Source organism: Ambystoma mexicanum, chromosome 10, assembly GCF_040938575.1.
Source record: "Ambystoma mexicanum isolate Mex_15411 chromosome 10, UKY_AmexF1_1, whole genome shotgun sequence".
NCBI classification, from domain to species: Eukaryota; Metazoa; Chordata; class Amphibia; order Caudata; family Ambystomatidae; genus Ambystoma; species Ambystoma mexicanum.
Window position 1 is genome coordinate 1471408842 of NC_090932.1, and position 18793 is coordinate 1471427634.

General features: G+C 44.2%; 1 protein-coding gene across 1 annotated transcript in view; it reads right to left on the reverse strand.

The window, feature by feature from the left end:
- IFT81 (intraflagellar transport 81) overlaps positions 1–18793 on the reverse strand; it is a 1594755-nt gene that overhangs the window by 132077 nt on the left and 1443885 nt on the right. The window contains exon 18 of the mRNA XM_069619559.1: positions 4847–4892. Coding sequence (XP_069475660.1) covers positions 4847–4892 — 46 coding nt within the window. The remainder of the gene's footprint in view (positions 1–4846; positions 4893–18793) is intronic.

The window sequence follows — 18793 nt, forward strand, 5'->3', positions numbered from 1 at the left end:
GTCTGCAAGCTCTGTGGGGAAACTGCCCAGTGGACAGCAACTAGACACCGTCTTTGAAAGCACAGATAACAGGACTTTACTGGGGAGGGACTCTCTGGTCAATAAGGTCAACCCCAAAAAGCAGGCGAGTATGGAGCAGTTCGCCCGCGCAGAACAGGCACAGGCTACATCCCCTTCTCAACAAAACCAGGAGCCTGAGCAAGTAAATGTGGCTGCACTGAACCAGACACTATTGACTTTGAAGGGGAGCACTGATAGTATAGGAGCCAAGATAGACGCCCTTAAATGTAAAGTGGATGTGTCTGCAGTACAAATTGAGAAACTGTTTGGCCGTATGGCAGAAGTCGAACATAGAATCGGGTAAACGAGGACAAAGTGGCATCCCTGCAACGCGAAGTTGTCACCCTGCAACAATCAGTGAAGAGAGTTACGGCTAAAAACAAGAATTTGGATGGGCGCTCAAGGAGGAATAATATCCGCATCACAGGGGTCCCGGAATCAACACAAATTAACAACATGGAAACTTTTGTTGAACAGCTCCTGGTGGAGGTGCTGGATAACCCATCAGTGTCTGGCATGTACATGGTAGAGCGGGCACACCGTTCATTAGCGGACAGACCCCCGTGGTGCCCCGGAGCACCCCATCATTGTCAGAATATTCTGTTACCGTGACAGGGATGCTCTCCTCCGTGCAGCGCGTGAGAAGGGAGAGTTGCGCTGGGGCAGCTCCATCATACGACTCTTCCCGGATTTTTGCCCTGCAGTTCAAGATCAATGTAAAACTTTCCAAGCCGCCAAAAACTTGCGACGTGGGAAAGATATCAGATACTCCATGATGTACACTGCCAAGTTACGTGTGCAGTATGATGGATTGACAATGTTTTTTGCACGCCTGAGGCAGTGGAACACTTTGCCAAGAACTTACCTGAGCTGACTAGTTCACCACGAAAGCCGCCATAATCCTTCTGTGATATCCTTTGACACTTTGATGTATACTTATGAGCAGTAGATCCGTTGAAGTTTGGTCTCCTGGGGGTTGGGAATCAAGGGGGCGTGCTCTTTGTTAGCCTTGACCATGTGGATCTCGGCGCCTGTCCTCAAGGCCCCGGTTGCCGCGGTCACTGCACTGTTCTATGGTTGTTAATATGGGGGAGTTGGGTTGGGGGAGGGCAGGGAGCTGGTAGGTTACAGTCTCTGGCGTGGGTGGGTTGTGGGAGGGGTTGAGTTCCGGCATAGGCTGTTGTGCCCGGGGTTTCTTAGTTTTTATCTTGGAGGGATGGGGGTAACGACTCACAAGGTTCATAACGAGTGCACAGGTCCCGGCAGGTATGGGTTTGCGAAACCCTGCTTAATATGGCTGATTCAGGGGTAGGGGAGGAATGGGGTGGGTCGCTCATTGTAATTTCTTGGAACGTGAGGGACCTCACTAATCAGAAGAAAACATGCCTTATAGCGAATTACAGTAAAAGCCACAAGGTTAATATTTTGTGTCTGCAGGAAACACATTTGGCTGGTGGGTCTTGCCCCCCCCCCAAGCTGGCGGGCTGGGGAATACACAGATATGCTTCATCATACTCGACGCTTTCTAGAGGGGTGGCTACTTATGTACAGGGGTCCCTGCAGTTCTGACTACACAAACAAATTAATGATGGGGAGGGGCGATATATCATTCTGGCAGACGAAGTGTGCGGCACAAAGCTCCTACTAGTAAATATATATGCTCCTAACACAGATACTCTGGAATTTTTCTATCAATGTGCCAGGCATAGTCACAGATTCCCGAATTATGAAATAATCTGGGTCTGGGATTTTAACCTAGCGCTTACTCTGGACCTAGATAGGTCTGCGTCGGTGCAACAGGCCCTCCCCCAAGCAGCAAAGGCATGGTCCGCAATCGCTGCATACCATGACCTCCATGACGTTTGGAGGGACGGACACCATATGGCCCGAGAATATACTTTCTTCTCCGGGGTACATCGCAGCTCGTCCAGGATCGACTATATTATGGAGACCGCCTCCATCGTTAGGAAGGTCATAAAATCAAATATCCTCCACCGGACACTGTCGGACCACTCCTCGGTAGTGGCCCACATATCGGACCTGGGTGCTTCCCCTCGCCAGCTCCACTGGAGATTCAGAGCTACTGCTCTGGAGGACGTGGCATTCCACTCTGAATTGGAACAGGATATAAGAACCTATTTTCAAGCTAATGAAGGGTCCGTGCCTGACCAGGGCACAATATGGGAGGTCTTCAAGGTCTATATTAGAGGGTGCTGCATATATAAGGAGGGGGGAGTTTTAAAGGCCCTTTGTGGCTCAATGCGTAGACTAGAAGCTGTTATTCAGGAATTAGAGTTTGAGCAGCGTGAATCCAACACCCCAGAGGTCCGTCGGAAACTGCAGGAATATAGGGAGGAACACCGACAGCTAGAGATCAGCAAAGAGAAGTTAATAGGCGACCCAATAGCGGCAGTCCGATACGTGGAGGGGGACCGGCCTAGCAGAACGCTAGCGTGGGCCATTAGGCAAGAACAACAAATTACACCCATAGCAGAGATAGTGGGGCAGAATGGGGAGGTGGTCAAAGATGTTCAGGGGCTAAACCAGGTGTTTAGAGAGTACTATGATCGACTATGCGTCACGCCATGCCCATGGTCATGATGCTTTGGCACAATACCTGGATGAGGTGGTACTGGGCTGGGTAGACCTGAAACTTGGGGAGGCGCTGAATGCCCCAATCACTGAGGAGGAAATCCGAGCCGCTATAAAATCGCTCCCTAGTGGTAAGGCCCCCGGCCTAGGCGGTATCACTGCAGAGTTTTATAAAGCTTACGTGGACGATGATCTTCCCCATCTCTTGGGAATGTATGAGGGGGCCATGGCAAGGGGGGTCCTCCCGAGTCAACTAGATCAGCGCTCATAACTGTATTGCCGAAAATGGGTAAAGATCCTAGACAACTGGGCTCATATAGACCATTGTCGCTAATAAACACTGACAATAAGATTAAGGCAAAGATACTTACCAGGCGACTGTTGCCACACTTGCCAGGCCTAGTCCTCCCTGACCAGGCTGGCTTTATCCCAGGTCGATCGACGCAGAATAACCTATGACGCCTATTCACCTTGATGCACAATGTGAATCCTGAGATCCCAATTGCAGTAGTGGCCCTCGACGCAGAGAAGGCCTTCGATTCTATCGAGTGGCCCTTCCTCTTTAAGGTGTTAGGGGGTCCAGATTCGGCTTCACATTCATTAGCTGGGTCAGACTGCTCTATACGTCTCCAGTCAGCCATTTATACAAATGGGACTGTATCAGAATACATTTTTCCAACAAGGGGCACACACCAGGGATGTCCCTTCTCACCAATTCTCTTTGCCCTGGCCATGGAACCCTTAGCATGCCACATGCGGGAATTACACACACACATGGGGCTCTGCGTTAATGCACATCGAACCATTATATCCCTATACGCGGATGACGTCTTATTGCATGTCAAGAATCCCAAACAGAACCTGAAACCGTTGATGGAGGCGTTAATTAGATTTGGGGAAATGTCTGGCTTCAGGATCAACTGGAATAAATCAGAGGTTCTCCCTTTAACACCGTCAGGCCAATATAGGTGCCGAGTTTCGATGGTGCACCCAGGGAATACGCTATCTTGGCATATTATTATCCATGTCGGTCAAAGCGATCTACAGAGATAACTATGTGGTGGCGCTGGAATCATTAGAGCAGAAGGTCGAATCATGGATCCTGCTTCCCATTTCCCAAGCAGCCTGTGTTGCCCTGGCGAAAATGGTGATTCTTCCCAAAATGCTTTGTGTGTTTAATAACGTACCGATATGGCCCTCGAACCAATTCTGGGCCCGCACTCAAAAATCATGATTAGGCTGGTTTGGCCGGGCATGCAACCCTGCATAGCGTACGACACACTGACAACCACGTACGAGCACGGGGGGCTGGAATATCCCGATATGCAGCTTTATTATATGGCAGCACAACTACAATATATTGCGGGCCGGACCTCCCCGGCACCATCCGGGGAGGGGCCCGATCCCCTGCTGCTTATGACTGATGCTGCATGTTGCCCGGTCATGGGACGGGTTGGGCTGCTGGACCACTGGAGTTTGAGTATTGTTATAAATGAAAGACAGCAATGAGCCGCTGGGACATAATGTGTAACTGGTGCATAATGGTGTTTTTGGACTTGTAGTTTTGTGAGTCAAGGGGGGGTGGGGTGGTCTGGGGAATAGGGCAGTTGCGGGTGAAGCGGTTGCTTCATAGTTGTAAGTTGATTATAAATAAGGAAATTAAAAAAGAAAGTTTAAAAAAAAAACTTCACAAAGTTGTCAACCTCACATTTCTGACCCCTCACTTAATGTTAAAAAAGACTTCGCGCCTGTGCTAAGGTACAGTCCTTTAACACTAAAGTAGGTCAGCTCAAAGCAACTGAAAGAAAATCTAGATGCTACTGATCATTCAAAATGTTCCTCTTTCAAAATTTCAGCTGCATACATTTGTGCAAATTGGACAGAGAACTCGACTGCACAATTCTATGAAGGCCAAAATGCAGAGCTACGCTGCAAGAACTGCATTATGCAACTTACTTAATTCAGCCCATTGGTGTTTCAGCTTCATGCTCCACTGAGTAGACATTCCCTGGGCTGGTTTGGTATGGATGAAACACCACTGGGATTCCAGATAAATTCCTATTACCTTCCTGCCAGACCTCCTCAAATCAGCACATTCAGCAAGGCTCAGGTTCGCAGCATGCAGCACATGGTAAGACAACCTGATGTAAATTTCATAATTAAAATGAAGAAGGCAGAACATCGCAATTCTTACCTTCCCAAGATTTTCTTGTTCCAGGATATTTCTTGTGTACTGCTCCCTGTGAGGTAAACATGAAAGAACGTTAAATATTGTATTGTTTACGGGAGCAATTCATTAAATGTACCTAAAGTAAAACAGATGGAACTAATGACTGATGTGAATTTTGGGATAGGCCACAATCTATAATCATCGTTCTTCGTTTCAGACCTGAGAAGAAATTAAAGGCTGTACAACATCTTTAGTAGATGAAGACTGAATAATGAAAGTATATCGTTATGGTGAATCAGGTACTCTTGGTCCATAGCTCTCCTTCCTCACATCTTGCTGGGTACCAGGGGCCTCATTACAAGGTCGGCAGTAACCCGCCAGTAGTACCGGAGGGTTATTGCTGATCTTCTAACAGTTCCTCTGCCTGAGATCCTGGTGCCACCGGGACATTCCAAGTCCTGGTGGCCTGGGGTGTCAGGCAGCAGAAACTAAGTCCCCATTCCCGTGGACTCCAATAGGACTCCACGGGAGGGGGGACACGGAAGCACCGGCACCGTTGCCAACAGTGACGGTGCTTCTGTGAAAACCATGCCTGCAGTGGCTGGTGCTCCCGGCACGTCAGACCTGCTGGGAGCACCGGCCCCTGCAGGCATTATCGTAGTCTGGCAGTCTGGAAAGGGTGCTGGTACGTTGCTACCGGCATCCTTATTTCCAGAACGCCAGACTTATACCGAGGTCCCAGATATTGCAAATCTGCTAATTGAGATTTTAGAATCCTGGTATGCAAGACCTCCCCCATCAAGCGTCTGGGTACATCTAAACCTATATAAGTCTCAGCGGTCCAAACACCAGTTCCTGACTTTTTACTCCGAGCATAATGTGATGACACTGCCATATTCAGTAGGGGATGACAGGATGGAAACAGTGAAGGAAAGAAAAATATGGACTAACAGCACCTGAATCACTATGAAGGCAATAATTATTTTCTATTGTATTCCGCTCTCCCTGCTTCCGAACATGTTTGGACAAACTACACAATTAAATTACAGGGGAAGGAGTGACAGCATAAGCAAACAAGTTACACTCAACCTCCTGGCCAAAAGAAGCACTGCATCTGGAGAAACTATCCAGGGAGTGGTATTTACAAAAGAGATTGGGATCTCTGCCACGACTAAGAAAGACAAACCGAAAAAAGGATCCTCTTCTATTTAAAGATGGCATCAAAGGCCTTACCTGGTGCATGATATGCAGACCCTCTGTTGTGAGACCCATGTTGAAAACCAGGCAAATACATGTTCTGGGTTAAAATAGAAATCAGGCAGTCAGGGGCGAAAGAAGGAACTGTCCTTAACACTCGTTTTTCTTCAATTAAAACGATAGGGGGTCCCTCACAGAATAGCACTGTTAACTCTCCCACCTTCTTGGTTGAAGTCACTGCTTCCAGAAAAGCAGTCTTTAAGCATAAAGTTGCAGGAAGCCGTATGTTCAAATGGCTTCCGAATACTCTAATCAAGAACCGAGTTCAAATCTAAATAAATAGGAGGATCTGAAAGAGTGGGAATGCAAATAGCCAAAGCAATATTACATTGACTTGTCCTGTAAGAAGATAACAGTGACCAATGTTTAAATAAGCGGCAATGGTAAAAATAGGTTTGCAAAAATCCCTCCTAATGTCAGTGCTCGGCAAATAAGACACACAAGACATAAAATGGTCTAAGGACGCAGTCGAAGGATTGACATTTTTCTCCAAAGATAAAAACGCATCCATTTGGATTTTATATCGTTTCCTTTTCCATTTCCAGCCTGAATACAATCAGAAAGTTGGGACCAGAATTCCACTCATGAGCGTAAACTAGATCTCCAAGAATCAAGCTCTGAAATGGATCAATGGTAGAGCAAGAGGAAGGCTCCACGCTTAATCTGTAGTCAGTAGATGTTCCCTAAATGGATGATACAGGGAAACGGAGTTCAGAAGCAGATCACAATACTAAAACTAGCATGGCCATTTGGATGAAATCAGGCTTGTTGAATTGTAGCTGTGCCTGAACATTTGACAGACATAACAAATAAGTGACATCGGAGCAAAGGCAGCATGGCGTAGAGGAATTTCACTAACCAATTCGCACAAGGATTTTCGAAGATACACAAGACTGACACTTTGCAATCTGATAGCAAATAAGTCTTTCAAAGAGTGATCCCACTATAAAACCCCATTCTACATCAGCTCCTAATCGTGAGGGCGGAGACAAAGATGACTGTTTCTGTCGATGCATTAGTCATGGGCTGAACATGTAAACTAGTCACAGGTGAACATCCATCAGACAGAGCGGGAGCAAGCTGTCACCTATCTGTACAATGAAGATACTGAGATGGAGCTGTCTGTATGAACCTATCCACCTTGTGTCGCCTCTTGCTCGAAGATTTTGTGTTTTTATTTTTTTCCTTTGCCATACACTTGCACAACACAGCAATGAGCTGTCCACCGAAGAATCTGTTGTCAGGGAAACCTCAGAAGAGTTAATTTCCGGAAGATGATAATCTTGCGAATCCACCAATGCAGAGCATGATTAAGAGGTATACAAAAACACTAACTGCCTATAGTGAACATCTTAATTCTGGTTCCATTGACTGGATGGCTGAAACCGGCCCCATCACATCGGAGACTTGTAAAGGGTACTATACTACATGAAGGCAAAATGTCATGAGGTCCAGTATTATCAGAAGCTAGGGGGGTGGAATAATGATTCCATCCTGAGACACTGAAACACTGATAGTTTCTTCAATTTCAGAAATCCTCTCTAGAGAAGATATGCCAAACCCGCCGAAGCATTGAGAATGTATTTTAGGAACGGAATCTTTCGTACCAGACACAGATTGGATTTCTTGATTTACTGAATAACCCAGGTTGTACAGTTAATTTGTTTTATTTCTTATAAAGACCAAATATTCGCTGGAGGTATTCAGAAACTTCTGTGCCATAGAGACAAGAGGAGTATCACCATGCAAACAGGTGAGTTTTGAGTAGTTTCCAAAAAGTTAACATGTTATTTCTCTTCACTAGGGAGATGGGAATAGAGCTTCGAAGATAAGAGGCGTGTATGGAAAAAGAATGAGCCCCCACTTTTTGCTCCGATTGAAAAAAATGAGAAGATTAGGTAAAACGGTGAAGATTGCAGATTTCTAGCCAGTTTTAAGGATGTACACAGCATGTGATGATATTCTATAATAGCATGTAGCATAATTAAGCAATAATCATTCACTCCATGGGCTGTAGCGGATGGTTTGTTTGTTTGTTTAGTATTTATTATGCGCACCGGACCCTGGAGTATAAAGGCGCAAAAGGTAAGAAGATGTACAGCTTGGAGCACAGTTGCAAGTTACAGGTTGCAGGTCATCGGTTACAGGCATGTAATACATGAGACAAGTAACAGGCAAGTGGGAGCAAGTTCATGCATTCATTTAACATTTGTTGTCGTCAACCAGTTGATCACATTTTGCCTGAATTTGGTAAAAGATTGTTCTAGCCTCACAGTGGTGGGTAGTTCATTCCACAGTTGAGCGGCTTTGACTGGGAAGCTGGTTCCACCTATGGTGGCAAATTTAAATCGGGGTACTTGGAGATGATTGGTGTTGGCTAGTCTTGTTTGTCTTGTGGCGTGAGTTCTGGTGAATCTGTCCTTTAAGTATTGTGGGGCTTTATTATAAAGTGATTTCTGTGTGAGGGATGCAGTTTTGAGTCCGATTTTCTCGTAGGTGGAAAGCCATTTATGTTTCCATCTCGTTTCTGAGATGTGTTCTCTCTTGGGAACGTTCAACGCAGCTCGGAGAGCATTGTTTTGCTGTATCTGAATTTTGTTAATGGTAGATTTAGTGGCTCCTATGTACAATGCATTACAGTAGTCTGGTTTGGAGATGATTAGGGCTCTGGCTAGTGTTAGGCAACTGTGCTGAGATAAGAATTGTTTTCCTGCTCTAATTAGTTTACATGTGTAAGCTGTTGATGAGGCTAGGGAATTTACCTGTTTGGAGAATGATAAGGTAGAGTCAAGGTATATACCTAGCATTTTTACTTCTTTGGCTACTTGTATACAGTTTGCATCGATGATAAAGGAGGAGTAGTTTGTACTTAGTTTATTAATGAGGGAAGCGGTACCTAGGATAAGAAGCTCAGTTGTATCATCGTTCAGGCATAATCCATGGGTTGCCATCCATGCCTGAACGATGCTTTAAATTTTGTTCACCAGTGCTAAATCCTTTTCATAGTCCCCTGTGAGTGGGAGGAGGATCTGGGTATCATCAGCATAGTTGGTATACGTGATACCCAGATGGTCCAAGTCATCAAACAGGGGCTTAGTGAAAATGTTATACAGCGTTGGTGAAATGCAGGATCCCTGTGGCACGCCGCAGGTGATGGGAATGGGCTCTGCTGCTGCTATAGGAGAGAAGACCCTCATGATACGGACACTAAGGAACGATTGGATCCACACTATGGCCTCAGTGGAGAAGTGTGCTGCTGTATCTAGGTGGTTGCACAAGACTTTATGATCCACTAAGTCGAATGCGGCAGATAAGTCTAATAGCAGGAGAAGTGCTGGTTTTCCAGAATCTCGTACTTTGTCTATTTGGGCTTTTAGGTCAATCAATGCAGTTTCTGTGCCGTGCAGTGGGCGGACACCGGATTGACAGGAGCCTAGTAGTTGGTTTTGTTCCAGGAAGTTCTGGATTTGGATATATGCCATTTTATCCAGAATCTTCAAGAGGAACGGTACGGTAGTAATCGGTCTATAATTGGTGGGTATGGCTGGGTCTAAAGTTACCTTTTTAAGGAGTGGGAGCACCCACGACTCTTTTAGGTTGCTTGGGATAGTGCCCGTGGTAAAGGAGGCATTAATCAGCTTTGTGATAAACGGTGCTAGGTCTCGTGCAGCGTCTTTGATGAGTTGTGCTGGGCAAAGGTCTCCTTTGCAGTTGGACGGTTTTAGGCCGAGTATTGCTTTCTCCACCTCTAATATAGAGACTTTGGAGAAGTGGAATTGGATGGTGGGTTTAGGGTTGGAGAGCGTCTTAGTAGAGGGTAATGTGGCAGAGGCTAAGGTGTCTCGTTTTAGATCTATTTTCTTTTGGAGGTTTAGGACTTTGTTAGATAATGCATGCTGGATTTCAGAGCACCATTTTTTATCTTTGAAGCAGTTATCCTGAGGCGTTATGGGGTTTTCTAGTTCTCTAAGTATGGTGAACAATTCTTTTGTACTTGAATTAGCTTGTGTAATTCTGTTGTTGTAGGTCTCTTGTTTAGCTGAGATAATTTCTTTTTTATACTGAGATGAAATGTTGATAAATTTCAGTTTATTTTCCGGAGTAGGGTAAGCTTTCCAGGTATTTACCCATTTCCTTTTAAGATTTTTTAGGAGAGGGGTGAACCAGTTATTTAGGTGGCTCTGTGGTTTACTGTTTCTGAGCTTAAGCGGAGCGATATCATCAAGGGTTTTGTTCATAATATTATTGAATTCTTCCACTAAATCGTTCGGGTTAAGGTTGTTAGGTAGAGCGTTCAAAGTGGGCATGATGCCGGGGAGTAGTTTGTCTAGTGTAATTTTTTTTGTTTCTGGTAAGTGCAGGTGGTGCACAAGGTTGTTGCAGTTTAGGGGTTGTAGTGTCCAATGAGAATGAAATTAGATGGTGATCTGTCCATATTTGAGGTGAGATAATAGGGGTGGAGATTTTGCAGTTATGGTCAGCAATCCAATCTAGGGTTCTCCCTTTGATATGCGTGGGCTCAAACACTCGTTGGATGTAGCCCAGTTCAGTTAGAATGTTGGATGCTGCTATGGTTTATTGGTCATTGATATCATTGAAGCCAATACTGAGGTCACCAAGTAATATTGATTGGGTGGTGTCTTTGAGGTTTTCTGAAAGGATGGTCGATAGGTCTTCTATGAAGGTCTTGATGGGACCTGGAGGTCTATATATCAAGTGAAGGTTAAGAGTTTGAGAGTTGGCTGTGGGAGTCTTAGTAGACATTATCTCACAAGATTCAATGGTTGGTGAAGGAGTAAGTCTCATCCCAAGCTTGGTTTTGGCAATAATGGCTATTCCGCCACCTCGAGCTCCACATCTATCCGTTCTAAGGATGGTGTAGTTGTCAGGAACAGCTAGGGAAAGTGATAATGGCTTGTGGAACTTCAACCAGGGCCTCCCAGGTCATTAACACCCTGCACACCTTATGGAGCAGGTGATTATTGCCATCAGGTGAATTTCTGTCAAAGAAACTTTTTTCTCTCAAATAACAGCCGCAGTGAGCATGCAACCAAGTTCAGAGATTGAGAGAAAAAAAAATCTCAGCAAAGATGGCAGACATGGAAAGGGATAGGATGAAAATATCAAACCCCTTTACAGCAAACCCTGAAAAAAATTTAGAGGCTTTTTGGTCTAATTTTTGCACTTTTTTGCACAAATATAGATGGTAAGTGGTGCAGGGTAACAATTGGGAATGGGGGATGTGCGGGGCTTGCGGGGGCTCTTTCCTGCATTTATTTGTGTGAAAAAGTGCAAAAAAAGGAAAAAAGGTCAGGATTTTCGAGATTCGCAGTAATGGATTAAGTATTTTCACATAGATCTCATGGAAAGGTATGGCCAGACTTCATGCTGCGCTCTCCTCCATATTCAAGGCAGGTTCTGCAGGCCCAGGCGCACGTGAGCCAAGCCGGAGAAGTGGCAGCTGAGGAACAGCAAAGGGTTGCAGGTGCTTTCCTGAGACAGGAAGGGGGGTTGGAGCAGGAGCCAGCAGCAGCATACAGCTTGCTACAGGCCTAGGTTTAGGTTTTGAGATTCAGCAGAGGTTAGGAGCAACCGGATTGGCTATCAAACCAACCAAAAGTGCTAAAAAGCTTTATGTGCTAGGCAGCAGATTTAAAAGTAATTCTTTCTCTAATACGGAACCACTGCAGAAGTATGAGTGCTCATGATGTGTGTTCTCTCCAAAGACGTTTTCGGGCTCTTGGAGATCATATAGCAGAGTTACTTGCAAAGGATGAATTTTGGATTCTCTGAAGTTTTTAATGGAATACAGGGGTGCTACGGAGCAGAATTACAAAAGTCCAGTCGAACTCACGAAAGCATCCATCAGGGTAACATGGTGAGCGAAAAAAAAAATGCTGACTTCTCAGTTTTTTCATTTACAAAAAACATTATTTGGTTCCTTTATTGATTTGCAGAATGAAACTGAGTGGATCGTATTACAAAACCCCCAGGTTGCACACATGCTTGACTGTGGTGGGGAATGGTCCCAATACAGTGGGCCACAAATTGAGGGCGTAACTGATGAAGTGTGATAATTGTTGTTACATTTGATCCCATAATTCATCCAGGCAACTACTAGAAACATACATGTCTAGAATGATTCCTTGATCTTCTTGATATCCCCACCGGTGTATAAAGCAGCACCAAAGAAATGGAGGAGCATGGACAACGATAGCAATTAAACATTGAATGGGATGGTGGGGATAGATGACTCATGTGGGAATCTCCATTTAAGTTTGAATGCTTTGAATTCAAAAGGAGTACAGGTAATGAATGGTTTGGGTTTTATCTGTAGGCGGGGATGTGAGCTATTTCATCTTAAATTGTGTGAAACTCAGAACCGTGGCGAATGCGGACAATAATGGCATGGTCACTGGGGTCAAATACTACCAATATGTCTAATAGCACAAGAACTCTGACACAGTTGATGTCATACATTATCCAGATGTCATCAGGCATAGCCACAACCAATGTCTCAGTTCCCATGCTTGGCCTGAAACCTTGTTGGTCGTCATCCAGCAGGGCATGCTGCTACAAAAAATACTATTTGTTAAATGGCTGTCGTCTATTATTTTCTCTAATAAGGAACCATCGAGGTGGGCCTGGGGGACAGATGATCTGGGTCAAGGTATATTTTTCTTTTAACACCGATAGGACTGAAGCAGATTTGAAAGCTGTGGGTAATGGGCCCGATGCAAAGGAGGCATTAATGTGTGTCTGAATATTTTCCAAAAGTCGAGAACAGTCTTCTTTCAAAATATGCGCCGGAAAGACGGAAGGGTGTATTTGGGAGATCCTGATGGTTTAACCTTTGTGAGGAGGGATAGGGATAGTGTTTGGCACACATATTTCTTCCCACCATGAACGCTGGGAAGGAATACGTTGGGCTATTTCATATTGCCCAAGAAGGTAATAAATACAGGTCCAGGGGAAAACTTCTCAGATTGAAACAAATACTCTCTATGTTTCATTTAACTAAATTAAAAATGGTCTCACAGAGAACATGTGCCATTCCCCACTCAAACAGTATTTTAACTCACCAAAGGTTTTAAATAAAGCCTCTGAAAAATTGGTTAGGACTTGTTTTAGTAGGATACGATATTCCAGTGCATTTCTTTTTTTGTTTATAATTTTGATTGGCGCTACTTCGCTAAGTTCTTCAGAAATATCCTTAACCTCAAGAAGCCAGGCTTGCAGACACGCGATTCGTCCTAGAGGAGGATCATGTCAAAATGAAAGAAAACAGTTTGGCATTATTTATGTGGGTCCATCTGCATCTGTTCTTTCAGAGTCTTTGCATGCACTTTCTGGGACTTGTCGGGATGGTTGGTTAAACTAGCAGGTGATTCAGAAGTGTTCAATCCAATGAAGTGGAGTGGGGTGGACTGCTGGCAATTATCATTTTATTGCAAGAGGTGCTATCCAAGAATGGCCAAGTTTATGTGTAGGGAGGTCAATTAGTGGCTGCAGTCATTTAACATATTGAGCTGGCTACTGGTCCTAGGATGGTCTAAGCACTCGAGACAGTAATTCAAGTCACCAGCTAGTGTTAAGCAACCCAGGAAGATGGATCATTGGGAAGGTCTCTATACAATAATTCGGTACAGGGAAAGATGTGAATTAGGCACAATTTTAAAATTTAAAATGAACAGAAAGACTGCCCACCAGAGACTGCTAAGCAGTCCAAACTCCTTATTGGTAATAACAAAGAAGTTGAGCCCAGTACGGCAAAAATCACTGGCTTTCTTGTCAAACTGCATGGCATCCAGAGAGAACCCACTGTGGTTGTCGGTAACAAACTATTACAATCCATTGTTCTTCCTTCACACGATGCTGGAAAAACACCTTCTAGTATTCATTAGAGATAATGTAGATTGTGCAAGGGTGCAAAAGACTTTCCATCCCAGAGAAATGCGGATTTCCTCTTCCCCACTCTCTCCTATAATTAACAACTCTCTTTTAGAGCTCTGCTACAGTCTGCAGAGAGACGTAACACAGAAGAGCAGGCTTAATGTAGACAAGCCCGGCCAAATTCAATTTGTATAGAAATGAACCTAGAAATGAACCTATCTGCGGTGGCCCCTCCTAGTCCTAGACTAAGAAAGTAAATCACCTAACTTAATCAGGATGGCATCAGAAAACGCTGCCACACCTAGCTTGATCGCATATACACCGACGCAAAGTTTCTCAGTAAATAAGCGATGGCATTCAGTAGGCAACGATTCTGAACTTAACAAGACTGCTTGAAACCCAGTCCTTCGCCATATTGAAGGGCTTCTGCATGACTTATGCCACAGAGAGGCGTCTTACGATACCAAAGTCGCACAACAACTCGCGGAATATCTAGGGACCCCCGATGAGGAGCATCCGTATAATGAGGATGACTTGAAAGAAATCGGCTACTGCCCTGATGGCAGCACATAATGCTGGCCCAAAATTAATAACGAATCCCAGCTTTCTGCCAATCGGGCTTTGAGCTGTGAAATAGTTGCAGATGTGCAAATTTCAGATTCTGAACCTCTCCTTTGGAAAAAAAAGGAGGAAGGGTAAACGAAACACACTTAAAGCTAAGAAGAACAAGAGACAGAATAGGAAAAACTGAACAACATTCTGAGCATTCGGGAACAAATGATGAAAAAACAGCTAAACATCAAAGAAGCATTTGCACAGCACTAGGGCCTGCTGATGCGAACCTCCTGAATAAGGATGAACTTGAGGTTAATATCCCTCCCAAGATTAAGAAAAAGAAGAACAACATGAAAATGGAAAAGCCCAAGAATAAAATCTTGGAAAATTGGCTTTCTACCACTAAAACATCTACCACTGAGACTATAACGTGGTGATATGCCAGCAAGAAACATCCTATGATGAGGCAAATCATTTTGTGAATTAGAGTGAGAACATTCGAGCTGTAGCGCACAGATCTCTAGCAAGATCTTCTGAACACAACATGGGGCCAGTGACATCTTTGCCAGAAAAATCTTATAAACTAGACACCAATAGAAGCGAAAACTCTAATAAGACGGGTGTCATGATCCAGGAACTATTTTAAAGTCAAAATAGAAACCATTAAACTGGTAAGCACTGATGTCATACATACATCCCTGAACTATGGGCACTCTCTTCTAGGGACATTAAATGCATTGAATTTATGGAGGAGGTCCCTACTAACAAATCACAAATTCATTGTAAATCCCCATCCATTACTTCTTCTATATTAATCCATAAAACTGCCTTTCTGCGGATGGGATAGAATGTTACATATGTGCGACAAAAATCTTTCCCACCTAGTAAAATGATTCCCTCGTTGCGCATTACCTGTACTAAGGAGGCTAGAAAAATGTAAACCTGTGCATCAGCAAACAGGCAGGAACATGGAAATGGGCTTAGTTAGCTGAGGTACTGCAGCCCAAATATGTGCAGCAGGAGAGTACAAATAAATTGCATATTGTTACCTGTAATACTAGTGGCCATAAACCCCCAATGGGAAGCAAGGACCCTATACAAATGCTACATATATGGCAGATATTTTCCTAATTCAAGCGTGCTGGCTAGTGGAGGCTTTCCAACTAGATGGCTATAAAAGGATTATAAATCCTGCTAAGAGGAGATTCTGACTTCCGGAGGGAGGCCCAATATCAGGAGCAATAAACATGTTGAAACTTGAGCAGATAAATGCAAGCAGCAGATGCCCATTTAATTTAGTCGGCAAACATTTAAATCGCTGGCAACACCTCCCTCTTAGTTATCAATGTGTATAGTCCTCCAGGTGGGCTCCAGAAACCGCTAATTATGGAAAATATCAAAGCGATATTGAACTTAGAGAGTGCCTCTCCAGGTTTAACAATCGTAAGAGATTTTAACGCACACCGTGGGACGCCTTACAATAACATTTTAAGGATTTTGTACCATCCCTGTTCCCAGCAGCAAAGCTGACTTGCACTAAAGGGAAAGAAAGTCAAGGATTGGCTACATTTTATAGCTAACCGTGAATGTATTATGATAAACGGAAGGGCCCAAGGTATCACCTCAGGTGATCCTACATGGTACACGCCTAACAAAAGGGCAGTTTTAAATTCTTTATTGATTGCAATAAATATACCACTGTGGAAGAGTTGGCCATAAACAAATGACTTTAGCAATAATGCTTTAGTTAACCTGACTATTAATTAAGAATTAAAAAAAAAATAATAAAAGACATTTCTGGAAGGTACTGTTGAGACCAATTCACAAGGCACTAGAAACCTTACAGCCATCAACTTTTGGTTTTGCAAGAGAATAAAATGGACAACAAAAAATATGCTAATAACAAGGGGGTCCGGGGAGACTCTCTGCCAGACATGAGTCCTGGTTTAGAAGAGCCTTACCCAGAGTCTTTAGCTCACTATCTTTCACAGAGGAGAAATATCCTAAACATATCAGTCTTTGTCCTGCCCTGGGGCAGTCCAGCACCGAAATGCTAGGCAATTCTCCTCTGAACAAGAGTACCAACAGCAACCCCAGACACGTGTTTTGGTCTGGTTGAACCTCATCAGTAGGGTGTAGCTGTGCCTCTCTAAGAATAGTGAGCAAGGGGTCCACGTCTGGATTCCCCAGGTAACTTACGGTGAGACCCAAAGTTACTTGAAATATGCTAATAACAAGGGGGTCCTGGGAGACTCTCTGTCAGACATGAGTCCTGGTTTACAAGAGCCTTACCAGGACTACTGTCTGGCAGAGGGACTCCCAGGACCCCCTTGGTAATTTGCATATTTAAGTAACTTTGGGTCTCACCCTAAGTTACGAGGGGAATCCAGACGTGGACCCCTTGCTCACTATTCTTACAGAGGCACAGCTCCTCCCTACTGATGAGGTTCAACCAGACCGAAACACGTGTCTGGGGATGCTGTTGGTACTCTTGTTCAGAGGAGACTTGCCTAGCATGTCGGTGCTGGACTGCCCCAAGGCAGGACAAAGACTGATATGTTTGGGATATTTCTACTCTGTGAAAGATAGTGAGCTAAAGACTCTGGGTAAGTCTCTTGTAACCAGGACTTATGTCTGGCAGAGGGACTCCCAGGATCCCCTTGGTAATTTGCAACAAAAAATATTCATAATTTGAACTGAGCATTAGAATTGGCGTACCAAGATACATTTTACATGTTTTGAAGGATCTTAAATTATGGTTAGATCCTCAATTGGCATATTCGGGCAAAAAAGCAGCAACGCACTTCAGTAAACCTTTTGATCAAAATTATGATAACGCAAAATGTGGCGAAAAATTATAAGAAAATACCTGGCTGATTATTACTGAAAAGAAGCCATCCCAGCCCAAGTCAAAAGGCTTAACACTGTATATAAAATTGGCTTATCATGTATAACAACACTAACTAAATTAGGCATTGCCAATCCTTAATGATCACACTTTAGTGACTAATGAATCAAAACAATGTTGGCCACTAATAAATAGTGAAACCTCTGGCTCTGCCACTTCTTTGATAGAGGTCATAAGTGAGACACCCTGGATAAAGTATATTCAAGCGGCAGAAACACGAACCAGAAGTCCCAGATATACCGTACAAGATGAACGACATTGATAAAACTGACCGAGAAATAATAATAAAGAAAATTAAAAACTGTCGGGCTCCTGGGGCAGATGGGATTACTAACACAATAATGAAAGAGGCTCCATCCCTTTAGGCGAGAATCCTCACGAGGCATTTCAAGATCATTCTGGGAACACATGTAATACCTAACAGTTGGACATTCTCTCTCCTCATCCCAGTCGGGCAGCAGAAAAAACCCTGAAACCTACAGAGTGTTTGCATTGCTGGACACTTCCAGTAAGATTTTTGCTATAGTCCTCCTGAAAGAACTCACTAATTGGACGGAAAATAAACAGCTCCTTAATCCGCTCCAGACAGGTTTTTAGAGAAGGCTTTAGCACCTTTCACTAAAAACTCTCACGAATAAGGCTAAGAAGAGCAATCCACTTCTATACCTAGCGTACATTGATTTTACACTGGGGGGCACCAGCAGGTCTGATTAATATGATAAGTCAACTGGAATACTGAGACAGGGGTTAGAGAGTAAGGTTGAATGGCACGGGTGACTTTTCTAACAAAATGAGCACAAACAGGGTCTAAAACAGGGTTTAGCACCTTTACTATTTCACCTCTACACAGCCGACATGCCCTCCATTCTGGACAGTATTAGTGTTTTCCCGCCCAAATGGGGGCTACACACATTAAAATCATGGCCTGTGCTGATTGAATTGAAATTTTATTTCTATCGCGCTCGTACACAAGTGTTTCAGAGCGCGACAAGGCAAGGGAGGGGAACAGGGGAGAACATAACAACAATCTTACTAGGCCAGTGACATTGAGAATGCGCAAGTGCATGGGAGAAGGGGAAAAGTGCATGGAAGGGGGAGAAGTGGAAAGTGCGGAGCAAAGGAGAAACATATAAATAATAATAAATAAATAAATAATAAAGGCAACAAACAGTGGTAGTGCAGCCAGCAAGTGGCAGGTGCTGGGTTAAAGGCAGCAGACAGGGTAGGTCTGATAAGTGCAGGAAGAAAAAGGGGGAGGGGGGCTTTATGGGTACAGATACAGACCCCAGTGCAAGGGGTGGTCCGGAGGCAGTGCGGGAGGGTGGCAGGTTGAGCAGGTACCTGGGCCTGGAGGGCAG